The 17,346-nt window shown below is 38.2% G+C and overlaps 3 protein-coding genes across 4 annotated transcripts in view; 1 reads left to right on the top strand and 2 right to left on the bottom strand.

Moving 5' to 3' along the window:
* Positions 1–17,346, bottom strand: part of LOC126761944 (cyclin-dependent kinase 14) — a 379,465-nt gene that overhangs the window by 152,153 nt on the left and 209,966 nt on the right. The window lies entirely within an intron of this gene.
* Positions 7,622–8,190, bottom strand: LOC126761957 (uncharacterized). Its single transcript, XM_050478399.1, has one exon. It carries the CDS (start codon positions 8,108–8,110, stop codon positions 7,697–7,699), a length of 414 nt encoding a protein of 137 aa, XP_050334356.1. The 5' UTR covers positions 8,111–8,190; the 3' UTR covers positions 7,622–7,696.
* Positions 9,553–10,157, top strand: LOC126761958 (uncharacterized). The gene has a single exon (XM_050478400.1). It carries the CDS (start codon positions 9,615–9,617, stop codon positions 10,026–10,028), a length of 414 nt encoding a protein of 137 aa, XP_050334357.1. The 5' UTR covers positions 9,553–9,614; the 3' UTR covers positions 10,029–10,157.

The raw sequence follows: 17,346 nt of genomic DNA, 5'->3' as shown, positions 1-17,346 counted from the left end.
AACTTCGTTGAATTTTTGCGGTTTACAATTGGACTGTTGGGCCTCAGACCAGCTCAGCAAAGGTTGACTGTGCAGTCGCAAGGTCTTTCGTTCGGGTACAAGGTAAATCGGATGAGATCTAGGGAACTCTTCTTTCTCAGCAAGGTTGACCTCTCAATAGTTGTAGGAGTTCTAATAATAGACTGTTCTATCGGAACTCATGTAGTAAGATTGAACATCTTAAGGTATGCCAGCTGCGTGAACTGATTGATAGAATCATCTCAACGCTTAATCTTTTGCCAGATCAAGATCATACATTACGACATAATGGCGATATAACAAAAATATTATATTTATTGATATAACACCTTGACAGATTTGTGTTGGGTTCAGGGCGTTTTGCTGACAGCTAATATCCAACCACAGGATTTTTATCTTCATCATTTATCGTCTGGCATAACCCTCCGTCATGCTGATGGACTCGTCATCTAACCTAACCTATACATATTAGTTTTCAGTTTTACGCTCAATACATGCATCTTTTAATTATACCCTGTACAGGGTATATTAAGTTTGTCACGAAGTTTGTAACACCCAGAAGGAAGCGTCGGAGACCCCATAAAGTATAAGTTAACACAACATTTTATGAACTTCTACATAAATTCCATTCCCACATTACATACAAACCGTTTGCATACTTTGGAGTCCTATTACAACCAAAAGTGCAACTGCGCTAAAAGCGCATCCGCTAAATTCTTAAGTGAGCGAAACACGAGCAACCATGTTTCTCCCCCAAAACCAAATAGCTGCAGGTGAGCGCTACACGCGCAAACCCTTTTAGCTGACCAAGCATCTTTGGCCACGTAGGCCGGCTCAAGCATAGGTTAGATTATAAACCTTAAAGTTAAGTTTTCAGTTTTGTAATAAAGCTCAACAGAAGCACATAGTGCTGCTTATAAAAACGCATTGTTTTATTTTTTATGTTATATATTAATGATCAGTATGTTGAGCTTTTGCAGACAGAAGAATAAAGACGCCGAAATGCGTGAGTACGAAGAGCTTGATAAGCTGGCCGACAGGGGTAATGCTCGAAAATTCTACGAAAAAATGCGGCGGCTTACAGAAGGTTTCAAGACCGGAGCATACTCTTGTAGAACCCCCAAAGGTGATCTAGTGCCCAGAGCATACTTAAATTATGGAGGGAACACTTCTCCAGCCTGCTGAATGGCAGAGAATGCACAACGCCAGGAGAAGGCGAACCCGATTCCCCAATCGATGACGATGGAGCAGACGTCCCATTGCCCGACCATGAAGAAGTTCGAATAGCAATTACCCGCCTCAAGAACAACAAAGCGGCGGGGGCTGATGGATTGCCGGCCGATATTCAAACACGGCGGCGAAGAACTGATAAGGAGCATGCATCAGCTTTTTGTAAAATAAATGGTCGGACAAAAGCATGCCCAACGATTGGAATTTAAGTGCTATGCCCAATCCACAAAAAAGGAGACCCCACAATAAGGTTCTATCGAGCGTATTGTGTGAAAGATTAAAGCCCACCGTCAACAAACTGATTGGACCTTATCAGTGTGGCTTTAGACCTGGAAAATCAACAACCGACCAGATATTCTTGGAAAAGACCCGTGAAACGAGAATCGACACACACCACCTCTTCTTCGATTTCAAAGCTGCTTTCGACAGCACGAAAAGAAACTGCCTCTATGCCGCGATGTCTGAATTTGGTATCCCCGCAAAACTAATACGGCTGTGTAAACTGACGTTGAGCAATACGAAGAGCTTCGTCAGAATCGGGAAGGACCTCTCCGAGCCGTTCGATACCAAACGAGGTTTCAGACAAGGCGATTCCCTATCGTGCGACTCTTTCAACCTGCTTTTGGAGAAAATAGTTCGAGCCGCAGAACTTAGTAGAGAAGGTACCATCTTTTATAAGAGTGTACAGCTGCTGGCGTATGCTGATGATATTGCGCTGTTAGTTCTGCTTTCTCCAGACTAGACAAGGAAGCAAAACAAATGGGTCACGTCACTGTTGACAGTCATAACTTTGAAGTTGTAGATAATTTCGTCTATTTAAGGATTCGATGGAACGATGAGCTGTACGGGATATACGACGACATTGACATAGTTCAGCGAATTAAAAGACAGGGGCTACGCTGGCTAGGTCATGTTGTCCGAATGGACGAAAACACTCCAGCTCTGAAAGTATTCGACGCTGTACCCGCCGGGGGAAGCAGAGGAAGAGGAAGACCTCCACTCCGTTGGAAGGACCAAGTGGAGAAGGACCTGGCTACGCTTGGAATATCCAATTGGCGCCACGTAGCGAAAAGGAGAAACGACTGGCGCGCTGTTGTTAACTCGGCTATAATCGCGTTAGCGGTGTCTACGCCAATTAAGAAGGAGAAGATGTTGAGCTGAGTCGATTTAGCCATGTCCGTCTGTCTGCCTGTATATATACGAACTAGTCCCTCAGTTTTTAAGATATCGTTTTGAAATTTTGCAAACGTTTTTTCTCTTCAAGAAGCTGCTCATTTGTCGGAACTGCCGATATCGGACTACTATAACATACAGCTGCCATACAAACTGAACTGTCAGAATCTGGCGCTGGTATGGAAAACGTTGGCATTTGACAAGATATATTCACGAAATTTGGTATATATTATTTTCTAAGGCAACAATGTAATCTCCGAAAAAATTGTTCAGATCGGTTAACTATAGCATATAGCTGCCATACAAACTGATTGACCGGAATCAAATGCTTGCATGGGAAACTTCTTCATTTAACGATATATCTTTACGAAATTTGGTATGAGTTACTGTTCATAGAAATAATGTAATATCGGAAGAAATTGTTCAGATCGGCTCACTATAACATATAGCTGCCATATAAACCGAACGATCGGAATCAAGTTCTTGTATGGAAAACTTTCACATTTGACAAGATATATTCACGAAATTTGGCATAGATTATTTTCTAAAGCAACAATGTAATCTCCGAAAAAATTGTTCCGATCGGATTACAATAGCATATAGTTTCCACACAAACTGGACACATAGTTAACAAAAGAAATGCTCTTTTGAAGGGTAGATTAGCTTTTTTCTTGTTTTATCGTAAATTCGCACACGACTTTACTTTCCTATCCACTTGTCAATTTTCTTCCTAGTTTGGGGTGAAACAATTGAAAATCACTTCAAATTCACGTGTCATTGACAGCAGCGACACTCAAGTGCCCATAGGCAATGGAGCGACTAGGAATTGAATTGCTTTCTCACTTTAGTTTCATCCTGTTGCTGTCATTGAGTTTAGAAAAACTCTCTACTTGAGTTGTTCAAGTCATTGTAAAGTTGAGTTGAGCAGCGTTCGGTTGCAGCGTGTCGAGTACAAGCTTTCAAGAAGAATAAGAAAGGACAGGAAAAGATTGTTTAGATAAAGCGAGGAAAGCGTGTGATCTTTAAAGTTGAGCCCAAAACGTGTCGGAATATTAAAATTCTAAAATTTAATTGTTTTATAAAAATCAGCTTCATTCGCCTCAAAACAGGAAAAAAAGGAAAGGAAAAGAGAAATATTTAGTTACGACAAAAGTATGTACACCCCCATACAATATACATTCTATGTAGAGATTTAATATTTAGTATTGCCGATTGTGGTATATTTTCCCAGGAGCGACAAGAAGATGAGTCGTGCTTATTGCCTAAATACAGAGGATTTAACTCAGTGCTTTGGACAGGCTATCGTAGGGAAATCTACCGATTTTTGATATAAAAATATGCACTCGCAACCCGTCTTGTACTATGTTTGAAATAATGGTTCTGTTGGTATATTAAGTTATATTGTAAGCCAATTTTTGGGCAGCGGGCTCTAAGTTTGTTCTGTTTTTTTCCTCAGCATCTGCACGTAGAAGTCTCCCGTCATTTTGCCGACGGCAAGTGCCAGCTGTGATAGACCACTGTAGCTAAAGCAACCCCAAACTAAAACACTTCTACCTCCGAACTTTACGGTGGTTTGGATAAATTTACTTTGGAGACTCTCATAACGCTCTCGCCAACTTTTCTCACTGCCTTTCGTACTTTTTTCTTTTTTTTTTAATTTCTAATCACTTTTTGGATTGTGGTCTTGCTCTTAAATTTTTTGTCGGCAATATTTTCATGCTTCACTCTTTTTAAATAATTCTGAACAATCAGTTTTCGCAAGTCAACGCTTACTTCTGCCGATTTTGGCATTTCACCAAAGAAAATCTTATATGTATTGACTAAAATACTTTTTTTCGCGTTCGAAACTCAAGCGATCATCAAAGATACTATGATTTGTCTAAAATATTTTCCTAAAGCTTCAAGGCAAGCGCAATAAAAGTGTAGAAGAAAGAACCTTTGCGAGGACGACCAGTCAAGCTAGACCGGTCGCGACTGCCTCAATCTTTAATCGTGTTTTTCTCGAAACATCGTTTTCAAAGTCGATGGTCACAATTTCTCAGAAACTAAGCCGCCCATCTTTCAAAAATTTTCACAGTTCCTCTAAATAGAACGACCTCGTGATGGATCGCAGTATTTTTTTTGCTGGTTACCACTATTTTTTCATGATAATTTATAATAAAAAGTAGACCTAAAATCATATTGTTTTGTTTGCAACTTTGCCAAAAATTCATTTTTTTTCATTCTGCTAATCGATGAAATTTATTTTTTTGATTTTAAAAGAATTCCTTATTCTGTTATGCTGGCCACCGCGAGATGTTTTTAGGCGGTGCCTTCGTATAAGAACTGCCAATGGCTAAACGTCTAAAAAACAAAAATTATGGAAAATTATTCAATTGTTACTATTTGATAGGCTGAAAAGTTGTAATAAATAAGTTATTTATTATATGAAAAACAAATTGTTTAAAATAGTATTTTTTCCGCCGTCAAAACCTACATACCACCTCAATAGTCCATCACCAATGGCTTTGGTACATCATATCATTTTCTACTCTAGTAAGGCTTCAGGCGAAAGGTGAACTCGAACAATTATTTGAGCTATCAGCGCTTAAAAGAGTATCGGCAAAGACAGAGAAGAGGAATAAGAGCACCAAAATGTGGCATTGCCCATCCAAAGGGCGCTGAACCTACAGACTTATACCGGACATCCTCTCGTGTATAAACAGACGTCATACTTAGTGGATATGGGTGCTTTACGATTAGCAATTTACAGATTCCACAATGACATTAGAACTGTCCGACGTATGTAGAGTATAAAAGACTCTGAACATGTATTACTTCACTGCCCTCACTTTTCTAATGCAAGGAAAAAACTAAAAACCACACTCGTTGGTAGTTTTATGGTCAAGAATTTAACGATACTTATGTGTCAGTCGAATGAGAAATGTAAAGCTGTTAGCGAAGCGACTTTTCAACAGATTAGGCATCCGTCAGTCGTCAGTCCGCATAATAAAGGAGACATAAATGTCCTGTATCTACCACGAGGTAATACTTAACCGGTGGTTACATGGGAGAGTCTTGAGTTGGGTGTAGGTTAGGTCTTGTGGACTAAAGTTCCGCACTGTGGCTTTCGCCACTACTATTATAAAAGGGCGAGTGTCTGTCACAAATACATGCTTCCAGTTCATCTCGAGATGAAAATTCTGCTCCTCTGAAAAGGTTTCACATATACTTTTGATGTGTTCTCTTCCGTTGAAAAAGTTTAAATTAATTCAAAATTTCGGTATTTTCTTGAACAGCTTGCAAACATTATATGTGCCTACGTAAGGTTTTGAAAACCGCTGTGTTAAAACATTTCATTATCAGCGCTAACAACGTTTCAATGTAGACGGCACTTCATTCCAAATCGGCAGCTAAGCAAACACAGCACTATTTTAATTAAATTTTTTAAGTGCACACCGCCACAACAACTTCATAAAACATTGCGGCTTAAGTGTGCATTTGAATTTTGTTTTAATTAAATCCCACATTTTGCATGCAACCGAGTGGCATCAGCAAAAAATTTACGGAAATTTGCACACTTTACAGCTTTTCAAGTGTTTTGGCTAGAGTGCTGGATGTTAGACATTAATTTGCGCGCTTAATGATGTGAACAGTTGTGCAGCGCCACTTAATTTGCCACGCCTCCATTACAATGTAATTGACGAAATTAGAGTTGTGTTGCTTGTTGTTGTTGGTGTTAAAATGCACTTGAATTGTTGTGTGATTGTGTGTGCGGTGTGAAGCGTCATAGATTTTCCCAAATAAATCACGTACGCACACTATTGTCGTAAATGCGTTGAGTGCTGTTGCATACTTTTAGGCGCATACCAATCACATTCACACATTTAATTTCGAGTTGATGTGTTGACGGCAGCACGTACGCGCCACAAACTGCAGGGAAATGCTGATTGTTTGCTACGCACCTAATGACTCGAACACACAAGCACACATACACATTTACAAACCAATACTTTCAATACCGAAAACCATTGTATGCGTGTGCGTGTTTTATATTCTATTTATTTTGCTATCTCGTTGCTGTTTTTATTGTCTTTTGGCATATTTATCATCCGCTCATCGCCGTCAAGCACTTCTTTGTGGCACTTACAGCTTTTTCCTTTTATTCGCCATTAAGCTTTTGCGTCATTATCACATTAAAAGTTGCTGACTATGCGGGAAATTGAAGTGAAGTTGTCTGCTGCCGTTGCACACGACCTTAACCTCGGTTTAACTCCGCTTGACTCGGGACCGAGACGCCGCCAGTGCTGGGGAAAGTACTCCTCAGCTCAACTTGGAAAGCACTTCAAATTTTCATTTGCTCCACTCTACCCTCTCGCCTCAGCATTTGAACTTAGTGGCGTTCAGTTTGTATTCGACTACTTAGTGTTGTTGTTGCTATTTTATTATTGTGTGTACACGTGTATTTGTTGTTATTGCTCTTTTGGCATTTGCGCAATTTGAAATTCAATTTCTACCGAATTTCAAAGTTTTGAAAATTATGCAATAATAATTTCAATTAAATTGTCAAAGTACTCAAGTGCGCACTACACAAGTATTACGTAAGTTCAAAGGCTCACCAAATACATGCCAGCACTGGTGTATATGTATGTACATGCCAGCACTTGTCTATATGTATGCGTGTCTATGGTACTCCGTCAGGGAAGTCAAAATCGCATCGCAATCACTACCGTTAACAGTTTACTCGAAGTTTGACTGCCGTAAATGCTCAGGGCCAACGAGTTGCGAGTCGTAAAGCAATTTGAACTTTTCATTCACTTCCCAGTGAACTTAGGCTAACACACACGCACACCTGTATACACACTATTCACCTGAGTTAGACAAAATTGCTCATTTAACTTATGTGACTCCTGCTGACTGGCAATACAGAGAAATGAGAGGACTTTCATTGGCATATTCTCTGCCGCCGTTGACTTCTATTGCAGGCTTTTGAAAAGCCAATTTATATTGAAGGAAATTTTCAATGCAAAAACATGCTTTGGTACAGATAACTGTTGTTGATTTTTTGCGGACTTGAAGCAAATAATCAAAGACATTAACAAAACCTCCGACTATTTACTGGCACCTAAAATTTCAAAAAGGTCATATACGAACTGTTACTTCAAACAGCCTTTAACGAAAATAGTTCCACCCTCTGTGCTAGCTAGCGAAATCCAATGCGTAAAATTGCAATGAATTATTGCTAAATATTTATTTGTGCATCGTACATCGTTAAATTTCTTAAAAAAACACCACATTAACCCTTAAAATTCCAGCGACCTTCGAGTCCACCTTGGAAATCGTTTTGATTCCAATCATAATTACGTCTGCCCTGCGCATAGGCGTCGATGCTATAACTGTCGTCATCGCTTTTAAGCAAATTGTGATTGTATTTCAAGCTGCCCTCTCGTCCTCGCTCCGTCTCCTCATATTTTAGTTCAACTCTGCCCCTGCCTTTATCTTCCTTTGCAGATTCCTCAGAAGAAGACGGTGAACGCGCATGACGCACTAGCAGCTCCGAAGGCTCGCCCTCCAGCCAGTTTTGGTCAGCGACAAGATAAACCGCGGCTTCGTCATTGTATGGCGCTGACTCTTCCAGTAGTGGATGTGCTATGGCGATTGCGAAGAGTCCGCATAAGGCGAAGATAATAGTTGAAGTGGAGCTAGTCATTTTCTCGATTTTTTGGCACTGAAGTTTTCGTATATTCTATATTTGAATGCTTTTGAGCTATGCAAGAGAACTGTGCTGTTTCGACGTTGTTCGTTGTATTTATAGCTCTTTGGGGTTGTGATTTGGTCTTGTTTTTTTTTGTTTTGATTTTAAAATCACCTATTGGGATTTACCGACACAGCATAGCCCATTACTGATAAGACTTTGTCACTGATTCTGCCACCGCTTTTCATATGCATAAGCGCACGTACTAAGTTATATTTTTTGATTTTTTAATAAGTAGCAGCAAAGTGATTCCATATAATTCTTTTTTCGTACGGTAATTCACATATGCTGGTATATATATATATATTTATTTTTATTCTGTTGGAAATTTTTTATTGTTACAAACATACACTACTAACAAAGAAATTCTGAAATTTTTGGAAAAAAAAATTTAAATCAGTCCTTGCGACACTATTTCCGGTGACCCCTTGGAAAACAGATGCGCCCGCATGTGTAGGATGACTCCTTACAGTATCATCTAAAGTGAAAAATACGTGTTTTAACCTTAAAACCTTAACTTAGAACTAAGACGACGGAATAAAAAAATTAAAAATTGAATTTTTGTCAGATATTTTAACAAAAAAAGAAAATTTCAGTGAAGTTTTCGTCACATTTTTTTTTTTTAATAGTTGTTAACGAGAAAAAGAATCCTTCATCTAAGTCTTTGGGAATTGAATCTCGAAGACCTGTATAAAATTTGATGAAGATCGGCTCAGTAGTTCTCGAGAAATCTTGCCAACCGACTTCAAAAACACAGCTTCGAAAAAAAAACGTATTTAAAGACGGCGCACGTACCCTAGCTAGCATCCAGGGCACAAGTTCTCAAGACTGTATTTCCGAAACTACTTCTCGGATCAACTTGAAAATTTTGGACAATATTCTAGAGGTGTTGTAGAAGAAGATAATAAAAACGACTTTTTGAATCCCGTAAATCCATGTAACCCCATAAATGAACAACTTCTTGAGGAGTGAATGGTTCCCATATATACATACAGGCAGATGGAAAAATGTACGAAATGGCGAATGGCAATTTTTCAATTGAATTGTAGCGCTAAATATGAAGGATTTCTGCCCTCACTTTTCCACGGTCCACTAATGGCCAATATAATGATTAACGTCCTTATAGTTGACGTTACACTCCGCATATTGATTAGAGCTTGAAATGGAATCGGTTCCAATCGGTACGATTTGACATTTGTCCCCTCCATCCGAACATTTCTCCTCGTCACGTGCGTTTCACAAATCTTTCAGTATTGACAAATTTTGCTTAGAAAATTCCCCTTCCATATACAACGGTCGCTTATCGTCAGATTAAGGTTTGTAAACCACACTTGGTGATTTTGCTTATTTGAATAGTATATAAATAAGATGAGCTTTATGAAATGAACACAGTCACCACTTAAAGTTCTTGTAAAGCGTTCATTCCAGCACGATTTCCCTTAAAAAATAAATCATCAACATGACTAGTTCCAAATCTATTATTATGATCGTCTTTTGCGGACTCTTCGCAATCGCCATAGCACATCCACTACTGGAAGTGTCAGCGCCATACAATGACGAAGCCGCGGTTTATCTTGTCGCTGACCAAAACTGGCTGGAGGGCGAGCCTTCGGAGCTGCTAGTGCGTCATGCGCGTTCACCGTCGTCTTCTGAAGAATCTTCAAAGGAAGATAAAGGCAGGGGCAGAGTTGAACTAAAATATGAGGAGACGGAGCGAGGACGAGAGGGCAGCTTCAAGTACAATCACAATTTGTTGAAAAGCGACGACGACAGTTATAGCATCGACGCCTATGCGCAGGGCAGACGTAATTATGATTGGAATCAGAACGATTTTCAAGGTGGACTCGAAGGGCGTTGGAATTTTAGGGGTTAATGCCATGAACGAAAATTAATAATAAATTTATAAATCTGCATATGCAAAGACCTTATTGACCGCTTAAATTTTGATTAAATATGATATTTATGCAATAGAAAATATAATAGAAATCGTAATTATCTATAATTGTCTTGGATACTCGCTATCTTTGTATGCTGCTCTCTTGTCTAACAAAGTTACATATAAAAGCAACAGCAAAGTAATTGAGCTTAATTCTTACAAGTGAGCTTGCGGATACCACATTAAAGTCGTATAATCGCTATCTTGAATGCTGCGAAGTTTTGGTTTGCCTCAAATGACAAATGGAAATACACTTTTTGTTTCTTCAATTTGAATTATTTAAGACCAAAAATCAATTATAATAGTTCATAAAAAACAAGGGGTTACTAAACATTTTTTGACATGGAAAAACTATATCTGCCACAAGAAGGCAAAGTAGTGGAATTGAGAATCTGTCTGTGAACATGCTAGCACAGGGTTGCAAAGAGTGCTTCCTATTTACTTGAAAATCTCGTATAGTTTGCGATTGCCTACTCTCCAACGTTTGGCGATTTGAACACAGCTTATATTTGACCGCTAAGTTTTACTGAACGGTAATTTTCCGAGCTCACAAAATGGCAGAATATTCTTAGTTCAATACAGGAAATTTCAATTTTTTGCAGAACGTTTTGAAATTGCTAGTCGCAGTACTCCAAAGTATCTTAAAGCAAATATATGGTGTTAGCTGAGCAAGTTGGAAGTTTTTCACGCTTTAGTTGCTGAAAATTGCTGCCAACATTGTCGGGTTCTTTAGTGGGCTTTGGATATGTATCTGCGATTTTAAAGAATATTCTGTGCGTTGTTTTGTGGCGTTTGTTCGAGAAGTTCACACATAGTTTTGCACGCAAACAAGAACAAATATTGAACAACACAAAGGAATTGAGAGGAAAACAATGGAAACGCGTGCAATGTAAAGAAAACTCATTTGGAAAAAAAAACGGAAAATATGCTTCGACAAAGGTAGCAAAAATAGCAGCTGAAGCTAGTGGGTTGAATCAACAATTTTTTATAGACTTTTAGACGTAAAGGTTAGGTTAGGTTTATAGGGTGATATTCGTAAAAAGTATAGCAACCAAGATGCTTCAACCTTAGTCTGGCGAAAGCTGGACAGTGAAGAAGAAGCGGTCTGGATGTATCCACCTCATCTTCCTCCCTGCTATTTCCTGCAACAAGTTGCGTCCTCCAAAATGTGAAGCTTCACTCCGAGAGTGCCATGAAACAATGTCCAGTAAAACACCTATATTGCAGCTATGTAAACCTCGCTAAGAGCTAGTATTTTCATGGGTCTTTTGCGTTCCACTCTGGGTCAGAAGACTCTCGAAACCCCACAAGTCCTGATTGCTGATCAACACTTCTGAGCTCCCGTGGCCCATAGATTTACGTGCTTGTCTAAGACTTCAAAAAACATGAATTTTTCTCAAATTCAATTCAAAGAATCGGAATAGTGTCGAAGAATTCAGATCTGCTCAGTAAAGCAAAAAAAAATTCCAAAATTTTAATTTTTTTTCCAAAATTTTCAACTTTTTTCCAAAATTTTTAAATTTTATTTGTTTTGAAAATATTATTATTTTTAATTTCGAACAAACAAATTTTAAATAATTATACTAACCGTAAAATATAAAAGCACCTCCAACAGCGCCTTCGTTATTTTACCCAAAACTTTCCCTGCTGGGTCGTATCATTCGCCTAGAACTATTGCAAAAGCCTCTATACCCACGCATAGGAATAGTTGAACGCGGTCAGTGACAAACTGCAACACCTGCCGCCTTGCAACTGACAGGTTTTTGCCCTAAGCCGACACTGCCACCGCCATGCCGCCTACCTGCTTGCCTGCCTTCCGCCTGCCAGTCACTTTTGATTGCTTTGCACTTCAACTATGACACTTTGGGCATATTGCTCGGCAACTGCAGCGACAGCATAAAATACAATTTCTTTCCGCTTTTTTGATTTCACACCAAAGCACGCGTGCGGACATATGCTCCTGCACATGCAATGGCATACGCTTGTTCGTACGCCAAACTACTAGTGCACTTATGGGGAAAAATTGCTGACGCCACTCGACTGCGCCAACACAGGAAAATAAAAGAAAGCAAGTTAAGAAAATTTGCAAATCACTGTGACGCGCACATGTGTGTGTGTGGAGGTGTGTATGTGGCCAGGTCGTTTGTAAACGGCGCCAACTTGCCTTTAGGGTGGTCATTAAATGGTCGACAAGCACACACGCACGATAGCGACTGCAAAGTGAGGCGTTGAAAGGATTCGACAAACACCACATTCACTCATACGCGGTGGCTCTTATGCCACCTAAAATATGTATTTATGCATAAGCTTAGGCAAAGGCGCAAACAGTGCACAATGACCCGCCTTTAGCACCCTTTGCTTGCTGCTGCTGTTTGGAAAAGCAAAATGTATGTATGTATGTCATATGGTTGTATGGTCGTCGCTCCACCTAATGGTGTGCAGGTGTTAATGTCGCCATTAAAACATGTTACGTTTACCGTTGCATTGCTGTGAGAGGCTTAAAATTTAAACGACTTTCTAGCAATTTTTTACTTGTATTCCAGAGTTAAAGGCATTTACAAAAAAATCATATAAAATACTATTTTGAAATCACTTCAATGAAATGGGGAAAAAATTAAAGAAATTTTAATTATTTTAATTTTTGTTCATAAATACATAACTTAATAAATAATATTAATACGGCTAAAATTCAAAATAGTGACGGATGCTCAGAGAATACTGAAATTATGGAGGGAACACTTCTGCAACCTGCTGAATAGCAGTTAAAGCATAACACCAGGAGATGGTGAACTCGATTCACCAATGGTTGACGATGGAGCGGACGTTCCATTGCCCGACCTTGAAGAAGTTCGAATAGCAATTACCCGTCTGAAGAACAACAAAGCGGTGGAGGCCGATGGATTGCCGGCCGAGCTATTACCGTGGGATAAGCCTCCTCAAGATCGCAAATAAGGTTCTACTGGGTACTATATGAAAGATTAAAACCTATCGCCAACAAACTGATTGGCCTTTATCGGTGTAGCTTTAGACCTGGCAAAGCAATAACCGGCCAGATATTCACTATACGCCAAATCTTGTAAAAGACCCGTGAGAAGATAATCTACACACACCAACTCTTCGTCGATTTCAAAACTGCTTTTGACAGCACGAAAAGGAGCTGCTTTTATGCCGCTATGTCTGAATGTGATATCCAAGCAAAACTAATACGGCTGTGTAAACCGTCAGGATCGGGAAGGACTTCCCCGAGTATTTCGATACCAAACAAGGTTTCAGACAAGGCGACTTCCTGTCGTGCAACTTCTTCTATCTACTGCTGAGGAAAATAATTCGAGCTGCAGAGCTGAATCGAGAAGGTACAATCTTCTACAAGAGTGTACAACTGCTGGCGTATGCCGATGACATCGCTACATTGGTCATAACAACCGCGCCGTTAGCTCTGCTTTCGCCAGGTTGGACAAAGAAGTGAAGCAAATGGATCTGGTAGTGAACGGGGGCAAGACGAAATAACTCCCTTCATCAAACAAACAATCGTCGCATTTGCGACTTGGCTTACACGTCACTGTTGGCAGTCTTAACTCCAAAGTCGAAGTAATTTTGTCTATCTTGGAAGCGGTATTAACAGCAACAACCACATAAACTTCGAAATGCAATCATTCTCGCCAACAGGTGCTACATAAAACTGAGTAACTCTATGAGTCACTCATTATTCCCACCCTGCTATATGGTGCATAGGAAGATCTCGACTCCATTGGAAAAAAAAAACAGGTGGAGAAGGACCTGGCTTAGAATCTTAGAAAGCGTTGTCTACGACAATAAAGAAGAAAAAGTTTGAATGGCAGCTATATATTATAGTGGTTCGATCAGAACAATATGTTCGGAAGTTGTAGCATTCTCTTTGACAAAAATCCATGCGAACTTTCGTGAAGTAATCTTTTTAAATACAGATATTTTTTCATAAGGACTTAAGTTGGGTCAGATGTGTGGCAGGCAGGCTGTGTGGAGATTGCAACGATGCTTCGGATTTTCGAGAAGAAATGTTTTCAAATAAAAACTTTTCCATGTTTAAAAACGTGCTTTACCAAAACTTAAGACTAACCATATTTTTTGACCGTAGATATCAACGATGGAAAATATGAAGGAAGACCAGAATGTTCTAAAGACATTAACTCGATTAATGGTATTTATCTTGACTTCCGTAAATATAGCTATTAACATAAAAACATATACAATCTACTGAAAACTTATATGCTATATCATAGTTATTCCAAAACAAATTAAAAATTCTTTCTACTTAAAAAATGAACAGCAAAGCAAATTAACGTGCTAATGCCCAGATATCACGCTTCCAGAAGATTTCTGATATTTTACCACCCAGTTCCTAAGATAAAGCAGTCATTTGGATACAGAGGCCCATGAAGTAATAGTCCGCACTCCGGCCTTTAATGCTTCCCTCTACCTTAAAAACGTTGGGTTTTCTTCAAGAATATAATTCTATAAATTAGTCTGACACTTGTTACTATTTCCCGCTAATTTATCTCCAGATCATTAATGGTCACTTAATGTTATTTTGGTCCATTTCTAAGCATTAACCTTGTGTAAATGGACTTAGTACGAAGTGTTCTGTGTAATAGTTTATAAGAACCATTAATTCTCAGTTTTTAGTTTGTTAAAAGTAATACTATCCGTTAATTTAGATTGTTTCAGAATTAAGTTAAGTTAAACTCTTCGGAGACCATGTAAAACCATTCTTGCATTCGTTGACTAACACGAAGTGTGCCGATTGCAATCGTGAATTGAACTACAGGTTAACGACTTGCCTGTTTCTAGCAACTTCTTTAATTGAAATTATAAACAAGGTCACTTCAGTAATTCAATAAATGACTCAGGTAGCTGTGATCATTACACATTGTGGGCGTAAAACTTTCATTGGTTATTATTATTAATTTGTTCTTTACGATGGGCGGCAGCTACTTTTTATTTTATCCCTTGTTAATTACTCTAATACAAAAGGATAAACAAACAAAGCAATATTACGTACCTGCTAAGAGGGCAAATAAATATTTACGGAAAAACCCACAAATAAACTATCACGTCCTCACGTACCTGAGAAAATGGGCTTAAAAAGCGTTGTTTCCGTAGCGTAGACGCATTTTCATTCTGACCGCGAGTTATCGAGTCTATGATCTCCTTCGTAATAATTTGTATAAAAATCTGTATTTTTTGGAAAACAGTCATGCAGTCAAATCCACCGCAGTTCAGCTTGCAGTACCGCATCTTCGCTTACCGTGAGGAGCTGAGCCTACGGCGTCCAAATATACCAAGAATGACCAGAGCTAAGAGGGATATAACAGAACAGCTGATAGTGGACTACATCGATCAACTGTTCTATTGTACTGAGGCTGATTTAGACGCCTTCAATAGGCAGTTGGCGCTCGTTGGGGATCAGTCGGATATTATTGAAAATATGACCACACACCAGGACCGGGATACCAAATACGATTGGATAGATAAGGAAATAGAGACGATACTGGAGGAACTTGATATATAATATTTAGTAATAATATAATGATAGTAGCAGTTTAAATTTGTTTTGAGTCCTGTTAAATATTTATTTATTTTATACTCTGTTAAATATAACGACAAACTATTTTCATAAATTGTCATCCAATAGATATTTTTTTAAAACAAATCTAGTAATTTTTTGTAACGAAATATATTGGAAAAGAAAAATTAAATAACAAAAATGTAAGGAAAATTTATTTCCGGGTGATCTAGTGGTGATCTAAGACGGGTGAGGAAGGGGAATGGTGGTACATTTAACCGTTAAAAACGGATCATTTCGATTTCCGCCAACTCTACGAGTACAAAGAAAAAGGTTATGTGACACACTTGTAGAAAATAAAAAAATCTACTACTTTCATAATAACATATTTTTCACATAACCACAAAATATATATGTGGAAATTTATAATAACAAATTTTATTATTTTAAACTTTCTTTTCGAAATTTGGTGTGAACTATTAATATTTTTGTTTAAAATCTCTTTTTCGCATTATTTTTGACATAATATCGGAAAGAAAAATTCTCATGTCAAAATAACCAATTTTTTAAAAGTCGGTAAACTTTTTTTGGTAGGGATCTCTACTTTCTGGTGGTTTAGGTGGACTAGGAACCACCTGAAACTAGGAGGAAAGGTCTGGAATAATATCGAAAGTCTGGGCGATTTCGATCTTTAGTTATACAGTTCAGAGATTTTTATGTGTCTCGGATTGATGGCTGGAAATATTTTCAGGCTTCACCATATTTCTTAAAGTTATGTTATGAGTTTTAATATAAATGGCTGATAATGAGGAATACGTCTTTTCTACAAAGGCTTAGCCCAAAATTTAACCTACAATTGCTCTTCATGTTTGCTACAAAATGTGTTAAAAAATTATTCAATTTTATATCTAAATCATACAAATTTCACATGAATTAACTGAAGTCCAAAAAAGTAAACGACATTTGGTTGGAAAAACAGAATGGTTTCATCATTATATACAAGCACATGAGTCTTGGCAGATGTTTGTATTCTTCCATCTTTGAAGCACTTTGTACCATGTACTTTCTGCATATTTGACCACGAGATCATTGTATAAGTCACAATTGATAACGAAAGTTCTTTTAAAATTGTAATTTACGAAAATAATGATAATAAACTTCTCCTTTAACACTTTTTTTTTACTTCAGAGACTGAGTAGGCGTTCACAAAGTCTTCTATGAGTTATTTGACCCTGGGTAGGGAATATCTCTCAACAACTATCATCATCATTTCATTCTCTGATGATGATGAGGATGAATCGATCAACAACTTCCAATAATAATTTTAATAAAACTGACTGACTCACATATTGGCCGATATGTGCGGTTTAAAGGCACCCGGTAGTTCGAAAATCTTTTTATTAGGTATATGGGACCCGATACAACCCATTTTTGACACACACATATTCCATTGTCTGGAAAGGATTATCGCTGAATTTCAATTATATATCTCACACGTTGGCCGATATTTTCAGTAAAAAGTTAACTACAAGCCCTGGGTCTACATATTCAGTGCCTCGGAGCTTAAGAAATTTTGGATCGATTCAGGCAATTTTTAGTCATAAGGTGCCACAACTCAAATCACTATTTATCTTAATAAAGTGATTAATTCTTGATTTGTATACTGAAAAGTAAAAATTTCAAATGGAATTTAAAATTGTGTTATACTTATAC

Source organism: Bactrocera neohumeralis, chromosome 6 (assembly GCF_024586455.1).
Source record: "Bactrocera neohumeralis isolate Rockhampton chromosome 6, APGP_CSIRO_Bneo_wtdbg2-racon-allhic-juicebox.fasta_v2, whole genome shotgun sequence".
In the NCBI taxonomy this organism is placed as follows: domain Eukaryota; kingdom Metazoa; phylum Arthropoda; class Insecta; order Diptera; family Tephritidae; genus Bactrocera; species Bactrocera neohumeralis.
The sequence above is the reverse complement of the archived record's forward strand: the minus strand, read 5'-3'. Positions and strand labels throughout refer to the sequence as shown.

Bases quoted from the DNA above. Each gene is read 5' to 3' on its own strand.
- LOC126761957 (XM_050478399.1), bottom strand. From the start codon at position 8,110: ATGACTAGCTCCACTTCAACTATTATCTTCGCCTTATGCGGACTCTTC.
- LOC126761958 (XM_050478400.1), top strand. From the start codon at position 9,615: ATGACTAGTTCCAAATCTATTATTATGATCGTCTTTTGCGGACTCTTC.